We start from the raw sequence: 19722 nt of genomic DNA, 5'->3' as shown, positions 1-19722 counted from the left end.
ACTGTGCTGTTCAATTTTGGGCTTTACATGTTGACAAATCTAGAAGTTACAGTTAAGCTCACAATTTAAGCCTCAGTCTAATAAGTTCATTAATTTAATAACTTAAAGAGCTTTATAAGTAGAGTTGAAATAAGATGATGATAAATAAAAGTTTTTCTTTTTTCAAATAAGAATGCTTGTGCTACCTTGTGTAATTTTTCTTTCTGTTTATGAGTCTTAAATTTTTTATTTTTTTTATTTTTTATTTTTTGCCAAGTAGAGTTAGACAGTGAGAGAGAAAGGTCTTCCTTCCATTGGTTCACCCCCTTAACGGCTGCTACATCCGGTGCTCTGAAGCCAGGAGCCGGGTACTTCCTCCTGGTCTCCCACGTGGGTGCAGGGCCCAAGCACTTGGGCCATCCTCTGCTGCCCTCCCTGCCACAGCAGAGAGCTGGGCTGGAAAAGGAGCAACCGGGACAGAATCCGGCGTCCCAACCGGGACTAGAACCTGGGGTGCCAGCGCCGCAGGCGGAGGATTAGCCAAGTGAGCCACGGCGCCGGCCTATGAATCTTAATTTCACATATTTTACTCTTGTTTTATGAGGGGAGAAAATGAATCACTTTATTTTCATGTTTTCATACCCAAATAAGTTGAGGAAATGAGAACACTGTGGTGGTTTGGTGGAAAAAAAAAGATAACCAACTTCAGGGTCATTTGTACCAGGTATTCATTCCAACACAGGATTCTGTATTTTTAAGGATTTCAATTGGGCTCACTAAGTGACATTTTTTAATATTCAGTTAGTTCAACCTCTAGAGAGCTGTGTATTGAAATAATTAAAGAGGAAGGATCCTCTTTTTTGCAGGAAGTACTTATTGTCCAATCTTGCTTTATTTTGAAATATCTGATATAGGCTACATTATCTTTTTTAGCTTATGAATACACTTAGATTATTTATAACTTAAAGTAAGCAAAACTCTTGCTTTAGCTTTTGTCTTCCTTAACCTCACTCTTACCTCCTTATGTTCTGACCTAAGCTCATTTTATTCTTTTCAATATATCCATGGACAAATTTTTTTGTTATAAAAAATAATGTATAAGACATAGGAATGGGGTGAGAGGAAGTACAAAGATGCAAAATTACCATTCTCCCCAAAAATAACCTCTGTAAACATTTTGGTATTTATGTCTATTCATATGTAAATGGTAGTAAAATATAGTAATTTCATATAGTTTTACATATTCTTCTTTGATATGGTTTATAAGTGCTATAGAGTGAGTTATATGTAATTTGTCATGGTTATCAAGTTAATTACTCACTTTTGTCATGGTTTATAAGTATTATATTTGTTAAAATTCTCTCATATTTTTGCTCATCTATATCTTAATATGCCCTTGGGTTAAATTCTTAGAATTTCTTGAACTTGTTGCAAAAGTTGAATGAATACATTTGGCAGTGTATACAGGGAGCTTGTAAAATCAAAATTAGGTGAATTGAATAGCATATGTATATTATTTATATTTGTAATTTTTCATATAGAGATTACTTGAAAATATTGTATTGAGAAATCTATACTTCTTTGACATTTCAGTATTAAAAACAAAGGAGAATTCTGCTGGAGAAGCACCAGGGAGATAATCTGTTGAGTGTCCCTGCACTGGGTGGCAGGTGGTCATTCTTCATTGTGTGGCAGAATGGCTTTTGGGTCATGGCCTTGTTTTTCACCATGCTCATATGTGGTCTCAGATTCCACCACACTGTATTCTTTGCAGCCACAGTCACTGCCACACTACCTCATAGCACTGGCTAGAGTTTAGGGATAGGGAGTAATTCAGAGAAGCCCAAATTGATAAAACCATTGCATTATGAATGAATGAATTAAAATCCAATTCTAATTAATGCCAGTTCCTCTCTTTTCAATTATTGATGAGAGTCAAGTTATGAATATAATATCCTATTATGTATTTTCTTAATAAATAGAAGAAAGGAGCTTTAAAAGGTTACAATGGTAAGTAATGACAGGGAAATGGAAATGTTATAATTAGCTTGATTTGATCAGCACACATTATATATATTTGTTGAAATGGCACGCTGTACCCTGTAAATATGTGCAGTACGTTAATAAAAAATTAAAAATATTTAAGATGAAATGTTAACTAAGCTGATTTAATCTCCACATATTGAAGACATGTATTGAGTTATCATACTATGCCTTATAGATATAAACAGTTTAAATGATAATGAAAAGTTAAAATAATGAAAAATTAAAATCTTCAGGAAAAGACAGAGTGTATTTTCAGAGAACTCTTTTCCTTCTGCAGTTACTAATTGGTCAGGAGCCCTTATCATACCAATGTTTGGTTACCACTGATGCATTTGAAGCCAGTGTACCTTACTCCGACTTGGAAAAATTAGAAAATGATGTAGAAAATATGTTAAAAGTTGTGGAAAAACACTTGGAATCCAGTGATGACAGTGAAAAGGTTGGTTTAAGGAAATTTCAAAACCATTATGTTATCATTTTCATGTCTGTTAGTTTTGTTTTTATATCAATAATATTTGTCCACAGAGTCTGCCACTCAGAAAGATTCCAATATGATTTTCTGATGAATGTCAGTTTAAGATTTGCTAAGTAATTTATGTGATGCTTTAAAAAATTGGTACATTTTCCTCAGTGTTAGCCAACTTGTGCCAAACTAGCTTTGAGGTATCTGAACTTCAAATGTGCAACTTACTAAGAGAACTATGACTTTTGGATCATTCACCTTAATATATCTTGACTGACACTAAGTTTAATGGTTTCGTCCTGCTTTGGACTATAATAAGTGAGTACTATAATAAGTGAGTATTTTTTTTCCCTTTTAAACACTCAGATGGATGAAGAGAGGGCCCTGATTGAGGATGTTCTACAAAGGGGGGAACAAATGTTACCTCAGCCTATGGAGGACAGTAAAAAAGAAAAGATTCGTTTACAGTTGCTACTTCTGCACACAAGATACAACAAAGTGAAGGTATCATGGTGGGCGTGTATCTGGGGAATTTAATGAACTTATTTAGTGTTTGATGTTTTTGCTTACATTCATGGACACTAAAATTGATTGGAGCACTCTCTTCTTTCTAGTGTGTATTACTAGATATGATTATATTTTTGGATTGGGCAGGACTCAAAGAAAAGAAAAGGCATCTCTTTTAGGTTACTGATTGTATAAGAAATCTTAAAGAGATCTGTTTCTTTAAGAAGTGACTTCCTCCTTCAATTCTGTATTTTAATTTTATAAAAAAATATATATTTGAAAGGCAGGGGCGGGGCAGGCCAAGGGGAGAGAGCTCTCATCTACTGGTTCATTCCTCCAGATGCCTGCGATGTCTGCGAGTGGGTCAGGGCCAGAGTCAAGAGCCAGGAATTAAATCCAGATTGCCAGCATAGGTGATGGGAACCCAATTTCTTGATCCATCTCTGTGACTTCTCAGGGGTCTGCTTTGGCAGGAAGCTGTTGTCCCAAGCCAGAGCTGGGGATCAAACTCTAGCACTCTGATGAAGGATGTTAGCATCTTAACCGCTAAGCTCAGTGGACACTCCTAATTCTGTATTTTACACGTGGAAGTCTTGGCCACGTCAAAACATTTTCTGGTAAATTTGTGAGCTGCTAAATGATGATTTCTATTCTAGTAAAACGATTCACTACCCATTCCATTTTAAATGGCAAGCTATCATCTCAGCTGCATATTAAATGTGCAGGTGCTGTCTGTTCTTGGTCATCCCTTCTAGATATAATTTTAGCCGAGTTTTTGTGTGCCGCAACCTTCTGATGTGTCCCTTTCTGAACTTGCTCTCCCCTCATGCCTTGCCCCATATTTCCTACTTCACTCTCTATATTATTTTAGAAATCAGCCACTCTCTCAAGGTAGAATCCTCAACATCATTTTCAACTATCTCTTGTTTCTCACATACTTTGTTCCTCACACAAAATATAGTAGGTTTTAGAACCATCAGGTCCATCTAACACGAGGTTAAGTGTGCTTAGATATGTTATGTATTTACTTGTTTCATGATCAAGGCAAAGTGACTTTTCTCTGAGTTAGTTCACTGTTTTTTCCATAGCTCAGATTTAAGATTTTCTCCCATTATTAATTCCAATAGGTCTCCCACTGGCTTTCTTCTATCCGGTTTTTCTTGATCTCACCCATCTCAGTATCTTCCTCAGAATTATATCCCCCAATGTCATAGCTGATTGTGTTATCCTATTATCTAAGAAATTGTTCAGGAAAATATTGAAAAATACAGGAAAACCTTTAGGTGTTCATCAGTGATTGCCATTGCTTCCATCTGACCTCTGGCTGCCTCTTTCCTGTTTTGGCCCTGTAGTATAAGCGGGGCTTGTTGTCTTTGCATTTTCCTAGACACACTGCATGCCTTAGCACACTTGGGATCTTCCTAATTTTGTTCCCATTCCCCAGAGTGAGTTTTGTCCTTATTTTATTTGAGAAATGTATTATCTTTCAAGACTTAGCTCTGTTTTTGTTTCTAATATCTGATTATATATAATTGTTTGCTTTATTGTTATTCATTTTTGAAGCATCTTCCTTCCCTGGGTCTTATTTGAGGATTTAGGCCACATCTTACTCATCTTTGGGTAGCAAATCACAAATTATTAATTTCTGAACATATATAAATGACTTTTAAGCTTAATAGATTAATACTTTTCCAAAAGTAGTAATATATACTATTATAGACTCATTTTATTTTGCTTTCACTTGCATTATTTATTGTAAGTAATGTTTGCTATGATATATTCTTCAAATGCATAGTTTTCAAAGCTAGTGTTCTTAACTGTGAACAGTTGAATCACTTGGCAATGTTTTAAAAACAAAATAGTAATGACCAAATCTATCCCAAACCAGTTAAATCTAAAGCTCTCCAGGTAGATTCTGGTGTGAGCATTTTATTAAAAAAATATATATATAAGTAAAAAAAACTTTCTAGATGGTTTCTGTGTGGGAACATAAGAATAAAGAACTCATTTCTTTATTTGAAACATGTGTTATTAACCTTTTCCCATTTGTTTACTAGGATATTAACTTTTTAAATATGCCTAAGCCCTTTATTAAATAACTATATTGACTTCTTGTAATATTAGCTATAAAATATTATCTTGATGATGTTTATCTTCTAGTTACTTGACCTTTAACATATAACCATTTAAATTTTCTGATTAGTCTTACATGTTTATGTTTTATCTGTGGATTTTTTTTCTTGGAGGAGGGTACCTGTTTGGGATCTGAAAAGTCTTTGTAAATAGTTGATAAATATTTAATTTTGCTTAGTTCCACAGTTTTTTTCCCATGCTGATAAAAATAAAACTTAAAAAATGTCACAAACTTCTGTTTCAGATAAACTCTTTCATCTATCTGGACTGTGGTTTGCTTTTTCATGTGACATAAGCTGTGTCATGTGACACTATCTCATTTCAGTACTAACCTGTAGTATATTTGGATTTCTGTAGTCTAGCACAGTTCTAGAAAAGTAAAATTTTCTAGAAAAGTAAAATTTGCCAGATCTTGAGGACTTTTTTTTTAATAGGGCGTTATGATGGATCACTCTGTTGGGTAATAAGCCCTATTTTTGGAAACTAAAAGTACAAGCCTAAATCCTAAACTGTCTGGCTGCTTCTACAAAAATATGAGGCTCAGAAAAACCCTGGATTATCTTTACACTCTAAATAGAAAAAGAGACAGTCTTAATGAATGTGTTCTTTTTAAAAATTTGAAACCTTTTGATACATACTCAACTCCCAGTTCACTCTGACCCCTCAGGTACTGGCAGCCTTGCAGTTATAGCCTGTTAAGTAACTGAGGATGCAACGCAGGATTCCTGGGCTTGTGATGGTTGCTAACTTGTAAAAGTGACTCAACATAATGGAATAGAGCAGATTAGGAAAAATTCTGGCATGTAGTATTCAATGATGCAAAATGAGGAAAGTACTACAAAGTTACGTGTCTGAAAAGCACAATCAAGTAGTTACAAACCTATAACCTTTTTGGGTCTTATAAAACAGATGACCTCTCGGTAAGATTCTGGCTAATGCATGGGAGCCAAGAAGAACAGGAACCAAAGTTTCACTTCTCTGACATGATTACTGAAACAGGAAATCTTTTTATTCGTATTCCTAGTTGTTCAATTAATTGATTAGATTTATTTATCTGAAAGGGAAAGACAGGAGAGAGAGAAAGGGAGAGAGAGAGAGAGAGAGAGAGAAAGATCTCACCATCTACTGGTTTACTTCCTGAATGCCTGCAACAGCCAGGACTGGGCCAGGCTGAAACCAAGAGCCTGAAACTCAGTCTGGGTCTTCCTCACGAGGCATAAGGGACCCAAGTATTTGAATCATCATCTGCTGCTTCACCAAGTCTATGTGAGCTGGAATTGGGAGCAGAGACAGGACCGAAATTCAGGCCCACTGGTATGGGATGTGGGCTGCCCAGGTGGTGTGTTGACTGCTGTGCCAAACACCTACCACCTATAAATACTCTCACTGAATTATTTTCTTTTTCCTTAAAGTTAAGATGAAGAACAACTGAGCCTAATTTTGTGATAACCAATTTTCCCCACCCCCAAATTAGGCTATTTGAAATGAAAATCTGAAATATATATTTAATTTTTTCTTTTCTGAAAAAAAATTTCCAGTCTTTTTATTCTATAATAGTTCCTAAATAGACAAATTATTTCAATGTTCTTTCACATTTGCTTAAAAAGTAGAATTTGCTTTCTTAGACATATATATAATTTATATATATTTATTATATATATATATTTAAATATCTGGAAATGCACTCTCGCTAAAATTTGAACATGTGACATTAGGATAATAAAATTAATATTAAAGACAAGCACTGTTAACTCTATTGATAAAGTCAACAAGTGTTTAGGTTGTTTCTAACCTGACCAGGACTACCCATCAACTGATGGAACTGAGGACTACCCTCATTTTAAACCTTTAAAAAAAAAACTTGTACCAATAAATTACTTTCCTATAATTATTAATGAGATTTTTTTTATTTGACAGGTAGGGTTATAGACAGTGAGAGAGAGACAGAGAGAAAAGTCTTTCTTCCGTTGATTCACTCTCCTAATGGCCGCTATAGCCTGGCTGCGCTGATCCGAAGCCAGGAGCCAGGTGCTTCTCCTTCCTGGTCCCATGCGGGTGCAGGGCCCAAGCACTTGGGCCATCCTCCACTGCTCTTCCGGGCCACAGCACAGAGCTGGCCTGGAAGAAGAGCAACTGAGATTAGTACCCGGCACCCCAATCGGGACTAGAACCCAGGGTGCCGGTGCCGCAGGCAGAGGATTAGCCAAATGAGCCATGGTGCCGGCTGAGATTTTTAATCTTATAAAAGTTGGTATGGATTTTAAAGGATGCACATTATTCATAATGATATTGAGTTCTAGGAGGCAATAAATACAAGGGTCAATCCTATGGTTCTGATTCAATTATTTTAGTTGGGTTTTGGTTTCATTAAGGGATTATATCCATTTTCAATTACTGATTGAACAAGCCTATCTCTGTGGTCATCTTCACAGCAGACGGCATTTGTTAAATTGTAGTCCTTTGGGAGTGAAGGACATCAGCTCCCGGATAACTCATAGTCCCGCCCAGAGAGCACCTGGTTGTTTGGAAAGCTATGGAAATCTGTCTTAGGGCCAGTGAGTGGATTTGTCTGGCTGTAGCACTTTAGGACCTGTTATCTCATGTAGGATACTCATGCTCTGTAATATTGATCTCAAAGGTTATGATTATGTGCTAGATTACCTGCATATGATTTTAACGGAAATACCCATTATATTTCTTATATTCGTATGAAGACATGATTAACTTATTTATGTTTCCAGCAGTGAGGTCCAGAAGTGTTTAGTATAATTATTGGTTTTTTAAAAGTGTAAAATGATAATGGTTACCATGTTGTCTTTCATGCAGAAATTTATGATGGGCAGTGTATTTTGATTTCCATGACTCAGAAAAATGATGTTTACTGTTGGCTGAGATAGGTCTTAGAGAAAACCCTCGTAAATATTAACTTACTGATGCTGTTTAACAGCAGGATGTAGATGAAAATTAGAATGGAGTTTATTAAGGGTGTCTACAGAAATGCAGATTTAAAATATGAAACTGAAGGTGTTTTAAGATTTTAGTTCCTTATATTAAATTTATACACACAATAATCTTGTTTCTTCACTTTAACATTACTCATCATAAGGATATTTTAGGATATGTCCAATATTATTATTATTTTAATATTTTTTGTAGGCCATGCCTATTCAACAGAGGAAAACAGGCCAACTTGCTTCTGGAATTTCATCCTCACCACTCCCCACAGATTATCTGGTTGAAATTAACAAAATTTTACTTTCCATGGAAGATGTTGATTTATCACTTAATATTCCAGAGCTCCACAACCCTGTGTATGAAGACTTCTCTTTCCAGGAAGATTCTCTGAAGGTAATTCTCCAGGCATTGCTTTAGAATAGCTGCAGTCACTATAGAAATAAAGCAAGGAATTTGTTATTAGGCCTGGTCTTTGTGTTTTAAAACTTGTGCCAATAGCTGTGGCAAGGCCATTAAAGCCACTACCTGCAATGTCAACATCCCATATGGGTACCGGTTGCTCCACCTCTGATCCAGCTCTCTGCTACGTCCTGGGAAAGCAGCAGAAGATGCCCATGTCCTTGGGCCCTGCACCCACGTGGGAGATCTGGAAGAAGTTCCTGGCTCCTGGCTTTGGAAGAGCATAGCTCCGGCCATTGCGGCCATCTGGGGAGTGAACCAGCAGATGGAAGACTTCTCTCTTTCTTTCTCTCTCTCCCTCTCTCTCTGCCTCTGCCTCTCTGCAACTCTGCCTTTCAAATAAAATAAATAAACCCTTAAAAAAAACTTGTACCAATAAATTACTTTCCTATAATCACTAATGAGATTTTTAATCTATAAAAGTTGGTATGGATTTTAAAGGATGCACATTATTCACAATATCAGATTTTTTAAAATCAGACATAAACACAGAGCATAGCCTGTCTTATAAATTTTCTTGTCAGTTGACATAAAATGTCAGCATTGATCAGGTTCATTATAAGGATTTAAGATTGGCCCGTTGTTAAAACGTGGATTGGCATGTTCATTATAAGTTAATTAAACTATTAAAAACCTTCTCATATAATCTGACTGCATTTTTAATGCCAAAATAAAACCTCAGATAAGATAGGTTTGGTGTCTTATTTCTGTCAGTTAAGCTATGCTTATTAGATATTTGAAAGTATAAATAATTCTAGCTTCAAATCCTTTATTGCCTTTAGAGAATGATATTGAAGATTTTTGTATGTCCTATGCAAATACCTCTTTGACCATCCATGAAGATTTTCCCCACTTGCCATTGAAATATTATGTAGCATTACTTTCATTTTGGCTAATACAGGATATTACATATTTTTAAAGTTTCTAGTTGGCATGAGCAACACTGATTGGCCTTGTTATTACTTTAAATGGATGTTATTTTGGCTACCTCTAACTCCATTCTTTTTGTTACTTTGCTGGATTTTGTTAATGTATGACAATGTATTTTTAGAACATCAAAGACCAACTGGACAAACTTGGAGAACAGATTGCAGTCGTTCATGAAAAGCAGCCAGATGTTATCCTTGAAGCCTCTGGACCTGAAGCCATTCAGATCAGGGATACACTTACGCAGCTGAATGCAAAATGGGACAGAATTAACAGAATGTACAATGACCGTAAAGGGTATGTGTAAATGAAATTAATTTTTTATTTTTATTTATTTATTTTTTTTTTGGACAGGCAGAGTGGACAGTGAGAGAGAGAGACAGAGAGAACGGTCTTCCTTTGCTGTTGGTTCACCCTCCAAAGCCACCGCGGCCGGTGTGCTGTGGCCGGTGCACTGCGCTGATCCAAAGGCAGGAGCCAGGTGCTTCTCCTGGTCTCCCATGGGGTGCAGGGCCCAAGCACTTGGGCCATCCTCCACTGCACTCCCTGGCCACAGCAGAGAGCTGGCCTGGAAGAGGAGCAACCGGGACAGAATCCGGCGCCCCGACCGGGACTAGAACCCGGTGTGCCGGCGCCGCAAGGCGGAGGATTAGCCTAGTGAGCCGTGGCACTGGCCCAAGATTCATTTTCAATTATCTTTATATACAGAAGATCGATTTAGTATATATTAAGTAAAGATTTCATCAGTTTACACCCACACAGAAACACAAAGTGTAAAATACTGTTTCAGTACTAGTTATAGCATTACTTCACATTGGACAACACATTATGGACAGATCCCACATGAGAAGTAAGTACACAGTGACTCCTGTTGTTGACTTAACAATTTGACACTCTTGTTTATGGTGTCAGTAATCTCCCTAGGCTCTAGTCATGATTTGCCAAGGCTATGGAAGCCTTTTGAGTTCGCCGACTCTGATCTTATTTAGACAGGGTCCTAGTCAAAGTGGAAGTTCTCTCCTCCCTTCAGAGAAAGGTACCTCCTTCTTTGATGGCCCCGTTCTGTCCGCTGGGATCTCACTCGCAGAGATCTTTCATGTAGGGTTGTGTTTTTTTTTTTTTTTTTTTTTTTTGCCAGAGTGTCTTGGCTTTCCATGCCTCAAATACTCTCATGGGCTCTTCAGCCAGATCTGAATCCACTTTAAAGTTCTGGATTACATCTTCAAATAGGTTAGTATACCCCAGTCAACAGAACTGGCAATAGTATACTTTTTGAGAACCTTGGGCAATATTGGCAGTTTTTTTTATGTCTTTTTCAATTTTATATTGAGAGAGTAGATATCATTTTTCTCTTCATTTATTTATTAATAAGGTTTGAATATTCTTACATTTGTTCATGGTATTTTTTACTTTTCTATCATGGTATTACTATTTATATATTAATTTGCAAAAGCCTTTGTCTACATTAAGGATATTAGCCATTTATATTTTTTTTCTTAATTATTCATAACTTTTTATGGTTTGTTTAATTTTGTTAAGGTGACTTTTTTGATATATAGAACATTTAACTTTATTTATATCTTATAGTCTTTTTCTTTGTGATTTCATTCATTATTTATCTGTATATAAGTTACCTTTTCACTGTGAAATTGGTTAAATGTATATTTTTTTTTAACTTTTATTTAATAAATATAGATTTCCAAAGTACAACTTTTGAATTATAGCGGCTTTTCCCCCCATAACCTCCCTCCCACCCACAACCATCCCATCTCCCACTCCCTCTCCCATCCCATTCTTCATCAAGATTCATTTTCAATAATCTTTATATACAGAAGATCAACTTACCTAAATGAAAGATCTCTGTGAGTGAGATCCCAGTGGAAAGAACAGGCCATCAAAGAAGGAGGTACCTTTCTCTGAAGGGAGGAGAGAACTTCCACTTTTATATGGCCTTGTCAAATAAGATTTGAGTTGGTTAAATGTATATTTTAAAAGCAATTTTTAGTTGCTTGTTCTAAATTTCACATTGAATAATCTGAATTTCACTTAATTTTAGGTTTAATAATTTTTAACATTCTGCCATACATACATATGTAAATTACACACACAGATACATTGTTCATGAAAGCAGGAATGTGTATATTAATATCATATAATGTGTATTGCATGAGAAAGATAAAGTGAAGAAAGACGTGTATATAATTATAAGGGATATAATTCAGAGAAGAAAGTGTTTATAAATATCTGTATACCAAATGATATAACAGCCACATTTTTGTATACTGATACATGAACACATAAATTACAGATGTAAGAAAAAACGTGGAATAAGGAAGAGAGATGAGTAAAACGTGATAGTCAAGTCGTTGGCTTGAGGACCTAGGCAGTGATGCTGCCTTTCTCAGTGACTGGGAACGTGGGGGTGAATGAGTCTGAGTGGAAGATGGCAAGGTCAGGTGGAATACTCACGATAGCAAACTTCTGTCCAGTTCATAAGCACAAAAATGATGGGAAGGATTACCATACTTCTCTATGCAGTCGGCAAGGCTTGGGCTTCGAGTTCCTGGATTCCATGGAAGCCCTAACCCTTCATGCATCCCTTTTGCCCTGTAAGGAGCTTGCTGGATAGAAAGGAGGTGAAGGCTTTGCAAACCCTACCTGAGCATCCTTTTTCTTTTTCTTTTTTTTTTTGACAGGCAGAGTGGACAGTGAGAGAGAGAGACAGAGAGAAAGGTCTTCCTTTTGCCGTTGGTTCACCCTCCAATGGCCGGCGCGGCCGGTGTGCTACGGCCAGCGCACTGCGCTGATCCGATGGCAGGAGCCAGGTGCTTTTCCTGGTCTCCCATGGGGTGCAGGGCCCAAGCACTTGGGCCATCCTCCACTGCACTCCCTGGCCACAGCAGAGAGCTGGCCTGGAAGAGGGGCAACCGGGACAGAATCTGGCGCCCCGACCGGGATAGAGCCCGGTGTGCCGGCGCCGCAAGGCGGAGGATTAGCCTAGTGAGCCGCGGCGCCGGCCCTGAGCATCCTTTTTCAAAGTCTTCTCAGGTTAATCCATTAAACTGTAACTGTGTTGGTTAGATTTATTTGAAATCTAATGTTCTGTTAATTGTGATATTGATCTATGTTTATTGGTTTTTATTTTCAAAATCTTTAAATCTTTGGGGCAGCCTTTCTGGCAACATTTTTATTTGTTATTGCAACGCCTTGAAGTTGAAAATTATGAGTTATGTAGTTGATGCACATTTTATAAAAATAATGCAGTTAATATTAATATCTTCTCAGTATTTTTTTTGAAATGCTCTTATTTTTGTCATGTTCAATACAGTGTTGCTATTCTATGATCATTCAACACATCTCAGCTACATTTAAAAAATAATTTTCATTGAAAGGCCATATAAATATTTAGGAGTTAGTGATATCAGGAATAATTTTATTATTTTAAAAATAATCACATTTTTATTATGTAAATAAAATTTTTATAAATATTATTAAGATATTAGATCTCTCTTCTTAACTTCTCCCTGAGCTACTGCTCCAGCCATAAAATAGAAAAAAAATTCTGTAGGATCCAAATCCTACAAAGCTTGCCTTCTTTATACTTATTTTGTGTATTTCAAATATGATGAGCAATGGAATTTTACTTTTTCTTACCTCTAAAGGAGTTAGGTTTAAACTGTCATCCCCACAGTCCTTTGTCTCATTGCTTAATCTAGGCTTTGCACTTCCATGCTGTGCTATATCAGGTAAATGTGGTACTTGAATTAGTCATCACCGAAAGTATATAGGAGATTTTAAAAAGCTCGTGGAAAATGGAGTTAAAGTATACATTTGTATTGATGTGTAAATTGTTGAAACTCATACATGGTTCTTTCATAATATACATTTTTCCATGGACTTTTTCAAGACCAATCCTATGTATGGATTTTGCAAATTTTTGTCCCCCAATAAGACATCTTTTTAAAAATATTAATTAATTAATAATTGATTAATTTGAGAGAGAGCGAGAGAGCAAGTGAGAGAGAGAGAAAGAGAGAACACACCAGTGACTCATTCCTCAAATGCCCACAATAACTAGTGCTGGGTAGGTGCGGGAGCTAGGAACCAAGAACAAAATCCAAGTCGTCCACAAGGGTGTCAGGGACCCAGTCACTTGAACCTGGTACCTTCCAGAATATGCATCAGCAGGAAGTTGGAAACAGGAACTGAGCTAGAACTCAAATCCAAGAGCTCTAATTTGGGATGCAATTGTCTTAACTGCTAGACCAAATAGCAGCCATAGACTGATCTTTTTTTTTTTAAATATTTATTTTATTTATTTGAAAAACAGAGTTACAGAGAAAGTTCGAGTCAGAGAGAGAGAGGTCTACCATTCCGCTGGTTTACTCCCCAAATGACCGCAACGGCCAGAGCTGAGCTGATCTGAAGCCAGGAGCTGCTGGACTCGAACCAGCACCCATATGGGATGCCAGTGCTGCAGGTCACGGCTTTAACCCGCTGCGCCACAGCACCAGCCCCTAGACTTATCTTTTAATTCCATTTTCCATGAACGTTTTGAAGTATCCCCTTATTAGTCTGCTTGGGATGCCATACCTAGATATCACAGATTTTATAACTTGAGCAGCAGATATTTGTTTTTTCTCAAGTTCTGGAGTCTAAAAGCCCAAGATCAAGATGCCAGTAGGGGCCGGCACCGCGGCTCACTAGGCTAATCCTCCGCCTAGCGGTGCCGGCACCTCGGGTTCTAGTCCCGGTCGGGGTGCCGGATTCTGTCCCGGTTGCCCCTCTTCCAGGCCAGCTCTCTGCTGTGGCCAGGGAGTGCAGTGGAGGATGGCCCAGGATGGCCCAGGTGCTTGGGCCCTGCACCCCATGGGAGACCAGGAGAAGCACCTGGCTCCTGGCTCCTGCCATTGGATCAGCGCGGGTGCGCCGGCCGCAGCGCGGCGGCCATTGGAGGGTGAACCAACGGCAAAGGAAGACCTTTCTCTCTGTCTCTCTCTCTCACAGTCCACTCTGCCTGTCAAAAAAAAAAAAAAAAAAAAAAAAAAAAAAAAATGCCAGTAGGGTTGGTTTCAGGTGAGGCCTCTCTTAGAGCTTGCAATGGGATGCCTTCTTGCTCTGTCCTCACATTAAAGAGCTCTCTGGTATCTCTTCTCTTCTAATGAGATCATCAGTGCTTTAAGATTAGGATTCCACCCTTACAACCACATTTAGCCTGAATACTCCCTTTAGAAGCCTTATGTCTAAATACTGTCACCTTGAGGATTAGGGGTACAACTTTGGTGAAACATGGTTAAATCTGTAACACAGAGATAATGGAGCACAAAGAAATTTTGAATGATTTTGGCCTTTTGCGTTTTGTTCTAGTTGAGGACTAAATATTCTGGCAACAAAACAATACATTTTTTCCCCTAAGGGAATGGAGTAATTAATCACATTTAATATTTTATGGAATTTAAGTATTAAGTGCCTAAAGTTTGCAGGGTTAACATGTCTACAGCTAATCAATCTTGATTTTCCAAACCTGAGAAAGCTAAATATTTTCTGTTAAAAAGCTGCCTTAATGTGTACTGAGTGTGTGTGTGTGTATGTGACAGAGAGAGAGAGAGAGAGAGAGAGAAAGAAGAGGGTGGATAGATGGTGATGTCTGCAGATTGCTGTGCTCTTGGTATTATGCCCATTTTTATAAAGAGAATTATTAACTATAACCAACAATTAAAATTGGTCTTGTAGACCACTGCACTGTGAATTCACTCATTTTGAGACTTTTAGTTTCAATGAGATTTGAATTTCTGTTTCAGAAAATAATGCTTCTAGGTAACCTTAGAAAGTTTGGAGACCTATTTTATTTTGTTGGTTGTCCTCTAGCTGTTTGGATAGGGCTGTGGAAGAATGGCGACAGTTTCACTGTGACCTTAATGACCTTACTCAGTGGATCACAGAAGCTGAGGAGTTGCTGGTTGATACCTGTGCTCCTGATGGCAGCCTGGACTTAGAGAAAGCCCGGATGCATCAGCAGGTGAGTGTTTCCTGTCAGAGGAAGGGATCTGAGGAAGCGCTTTCTTCCATATTTAGCATGTAGCTGCTGGCACAGATTTCAGAAGTCAGCACCAAGTTGTGAATTTGCAATTTTGGTTCCAGTTTACTTTCCAGTTTCAGAGATTTAAGACAAATTGGTCGTGTATGATTTTAAAGAAATTTAAATAGAAAATACTCTTTAGTGGCCAGTGTGAATTTTTTTAAACATATATTCAGAATAGCATTTGTAAAATTTTGTACCCAGATCTGCATCAAGCATAAAAATATATATGCATACCTCATCTCTGTTTTCTGTACTTAAATATGCTTAGGCATCTCAGTGTTTTCTTTGTACCATTGATAATTATTACAAAAAGTAAATTATTCTTGGCTTTATTGGGCAGCTGCTCATGTAAGTCTAATTCAGTCTCAGGAAAATATGACACAATAGCTAAGTCAGTTTGGATAATCATCATTATTTAAAAAATAATGGGGAGCAAATAAAATTTTACCATTGTAAAAACATTTTCTCTTTCATTAAAATGTTAAGATATTTTTAATGCTTTTTAAAAATATATCTTATATGGAAGCTTTGTGAGGAATTGGAGAATACTCATATTTTTGTAGTTATAGATAATTATTGAAATTTGACCTTAAAATATCCCTTTTATCTGTTACCTGATGATTTTCAGTCAGTGAAGCAATGTCTCCAGTGAGAGGCACACTGAAGCTCATTTATATATGGCAGGATATATTTAAGAGATGCTTTTATATACATACATATATATATATATTTAAAAGAGATATTTTGAGCACTTCTTTGGATGAAGAGAAGCAATTCACTTACTCAAACGTGACTGATGCTAGTGCTTCAATATGAAGAGCTGTTAATTTGTTTTCTTTTCTGTTATTAGATTGTCCTATTTCTCTTTATTATGTTTGATGACATTCATGAGATTGGGATAGATTTCTTTTTTTTATTTTTATAGATTTACTTTTTTTAGTTTTTAATTTTTATTTTTTCCCCAGACACCTTTTATTTAATAGGTATAAACTTCATGCATTCATAAATACAACTTTAGGAACATGGTGATTCTTCCCACACTCCCACCCTCATCCTCCTGCCTCTCCTGTTCCCATTCTTTTGTTTTTACTAAGATCTATTTTCAATTAACTTTTTTTTTTTTTTTGATAGGCAGAGTGGACAGTGAGAGAGAGAGACAGAGAAAAAGGTCTTCCTTTTGCCGTTGGTTCACCCTCCAATGGCCGCCGCGGCCGGTGCGCTGTGGCCGGCGCACCGCGCTGATCCGGTGGCAGGAGCCAGGAGCCAGATGCTTCTCCTGGTCTCCCATGGGGTGCAGGGCCCAAGCACCTGGGCCATCCTCCTCTGCACTCCCTGGCCACAGCAGAGGGCTGGCCTGAAAGAGGGGCAACCGGGACAGAATCCGGTGCCCCGACCGGGACTAGAACCCGAGGTGCCGGCGCCGCTAGGTGGAGGATTAGCCTAGTGAGCCGCAGCGCCGGCTATTTTCAATTAACTTTGTACACATATGATTAACTCTAAAGCAAATAGAGTTCAACATAGTGTGAATTAAAAAAAAAAAAAGCAACTGTTCCCCAACAGTTGAGACAAGTACGGTTCAAAGTCATTGCTTCTCAAAGTGTCAATTTCACTTCTATAGATTACATTTTAGGTGCTCTATTAGTTACTACAGGTCAGGGAAAACATATTGTATTATTCTTTTGGGACTCATTTATTTCAGTAAGTATAATGTTTTCCAGTTGCATCCATTTTGTTGCAAATGACAGGATTTCATTTTTTTCCCCTGTTTAGTATTCCATGGTGTATATTCCATAATTTCTTTATCCATTCTTCAGTTGATGGGCATTTGGGTTGATTCCATACCTTAGCTATCGTGAATTGAACTGCAATAAACATGGGAGTACAGATAACTCGTTCATATGCTGATTTCATTTCCCTTAGATAAATTCCCAGGAGTGGGATGGATGGATCATATGGTACATCTGATTCAGATTGCTGAGGTATCTCCATACTGTCTTCCACAGTGAAAGTACCAATTCACATTCCCACCAACAGTGGATTAGAGTACATTTTTTGCCACATCCTCACCAGCATTTGTTGCTTGTTGACTTCAGTATGAAAACCATTTTAAAGGGGGTGAGGTGAAACATCATTGTGGTTTGGTTTTGCATTTCTCTGATGGCTAGGGATCCTCAGCATTTTTTCATGTGTCTTTTGGCCATTTGGATTTCCTCTTTTGAAAAATGCCTCTTTAAGTCCTTTGCTCATTTCTTAACTGGATTGTTTGTTTTGTTGCTGTTGAGTTTCTTGAACTCTTTATATATTCTGGTTCTTAATCCTTTATCAGTTGCATAGTTTGCAAATAATTGCTCCTATTCTTTCAGTTGCTTCTTCAGTTTGTTGAGTGTTTCTTTTGCAGTGCAGAAGCTTCTCAATTTAATTCCATTTGTCATTCTTGGCTTTGATTGTCTGTGCTTCTAGGGTCTTTTGCAAGAACTCTGTAACTGTGCCAATTGATTGCAGGGTTTCCCCAATGTTTTCTAATAATTTGATGGAATTGGGTCATAGTTTTAGGTCTTTGATCCACTTTGAGTGGATTTTTGTGTAAGATGTAAGGTAGGGGTCTCACTTCATATTTCTGCATGTGGAATTCCAGTTTTCCCCTCAGCATTAGTTACAGTGACTTCCTTGTTCCAGGGTTTGATTTTAGCTCCTTTGTCAAAGATAAGTTGGTTATAGATGTCTGGGTTGATTTCTGGGGTTTCTATTCTGTTTTATTGGTCTATCCATCTATTTTTGTGCCTGTACCATGCTGTTTTGATTATAACTGCCCTCTAGGATGTCTTGAAATCTGGTATGGTGATGCCTCCAGCTTTTTGTTATATAAGATTGTTTTAGCTATTCGGGTTCTCCTGTGTTTCCAAATGAATTTCAGCATCATTTTTTCTATATCTGAGAATAATGTCCTTGGTATTTTGGTTGGTATCACATTGAATCTGTATATTGCTTTCTAAAGAATGGACATTTTCATGATATTGATTCTTCCAATCCATGAACATGGAAGATTTTTCAAATTTTTTTTGTATTTTCTTCTTTTTCTTTCTTTAATGTTTTGTAATTCTCATAGTAGAGATCTTTGATCTCCTTGGTTAAATTTATTGAAAGGTATTTAATTTTTTTGCAGCTATGTGATTGGAATTGGTCTTAGATGTTCTTTCTCTGTCATGGCAGTTTGTATATACAGAAGCTATTGGTTTTTGTGTGTTGATTTTATATCCTGCCACTTTATCAAACTCTTCTATGAATTCCCATAGTCTCTTAGTGTAGTTTTTTGGATCTACTATATATAGAATTATGTCATCTCCAAATAGGGGTAGTTTGACTTCCTCCTTTCCAATTTGTATCCCTTTAATTTCTTTTTCTTGCCTAATGGCTATGGCTAAAACTTCAAGGACTATATTGAATAGCAAAGGTGAAAGTGGGTATCCTTGTCTGGTTCCGGATCTCAGTGGAAATGCTTCCAACTTTTCCCCATTCAATAGGATGCTGACCATGGGTTTGCCATAAATTACCTTGATTGTGCTGAGGAATGTTCTTTCTCTACCCAGTTTGTTTAAAGTTTCCATCATGAAATGATATTGTATTTTATCAAATGCTTTCTCTGCATCTATTAGGTAATCCTATGTTTTTTTTCTTCAGTTTGTTAATGTGACGTATCACATTGATTTGTGACTGTTGAGCCATCACTACATACTAGGTATAAATCCCACTTTGAGTGAATTATTCTTTCTGATGTATTGTTTTGTTCCTTTGGGGGCATCATGTTGTCTTCCTTATTCTTGTTTCTTGAATTTCTGCATTTATTTTTAGGATTTGTGGAGATACTTGTTGGTTTTATTTTTCCCTGTGATGACATTTTTGCACACTATATATGTACATAATTTTAATTTGTCAATAAAATATATTTAAAAAGTAGAAAAGATATTGGAAAATAGAATTTTTGGGTTGAAGATAGGGGATATAAGGGGTAACCCCTGTTGGTATGGTAAAAATTAGAATAATCCTGATTTATTGGGAAGCTAATTGGCTGGAGCTGCACCAATCTGATCTTAGGAGCCTGGAGCTTCTTCCATGTCTCCCACACTGGTGCAGGGGCCCAAGGACTTGGGCCATTTTCTACTGCTTTCCCAGG

At 37.2% G+C, this 19722-nt stretch overlaps 1 protein-coding gene across 1 annotated transcript in view; it reads left to right on the top strand.

The window, feature by feature from the left end:
* UTRN (utrophin) overlaps positions 1–19722 on the top strand; it is a gene marked incomplete in the record, with an annotated part of 519651 nt that overhangs the window by 173820 nt on the left and 326109 nt on the right. The window contains 5 exon segments of the mRNA XM_070073468.1: positions 2303–2464; positions 2855–2992; positions 8285–8476; positions 9594–9766; positions 15338–15488. Of these exon segments, the coding sequence (XP_069929569.1) occupies positions 2303–2464; positions 2855–2992; positions 8285–8476; positions 9594–9766; positions 15338–15488 (816 nt within the window).

The sequence above is a fragment of the Oryctolagus cuniculus genome, chromosome 5, assembly GCF_964237555.1.
Source record: "Oryctolagus cuniculus chromosome 5, mOryCun1.1, whole genome shotgun sequence".
Lineage (NCBI taxonomy): Eukaryota > Metazoa > Chordata > Mammalia > Lagomorpha > Leporidae > Oryctolagus > Oryctolagus cuniculus.
Note: the sequence above shows the minus strand (reverse complement) of the source record. Positions and strands in the feature narration are given on the sequence as shown.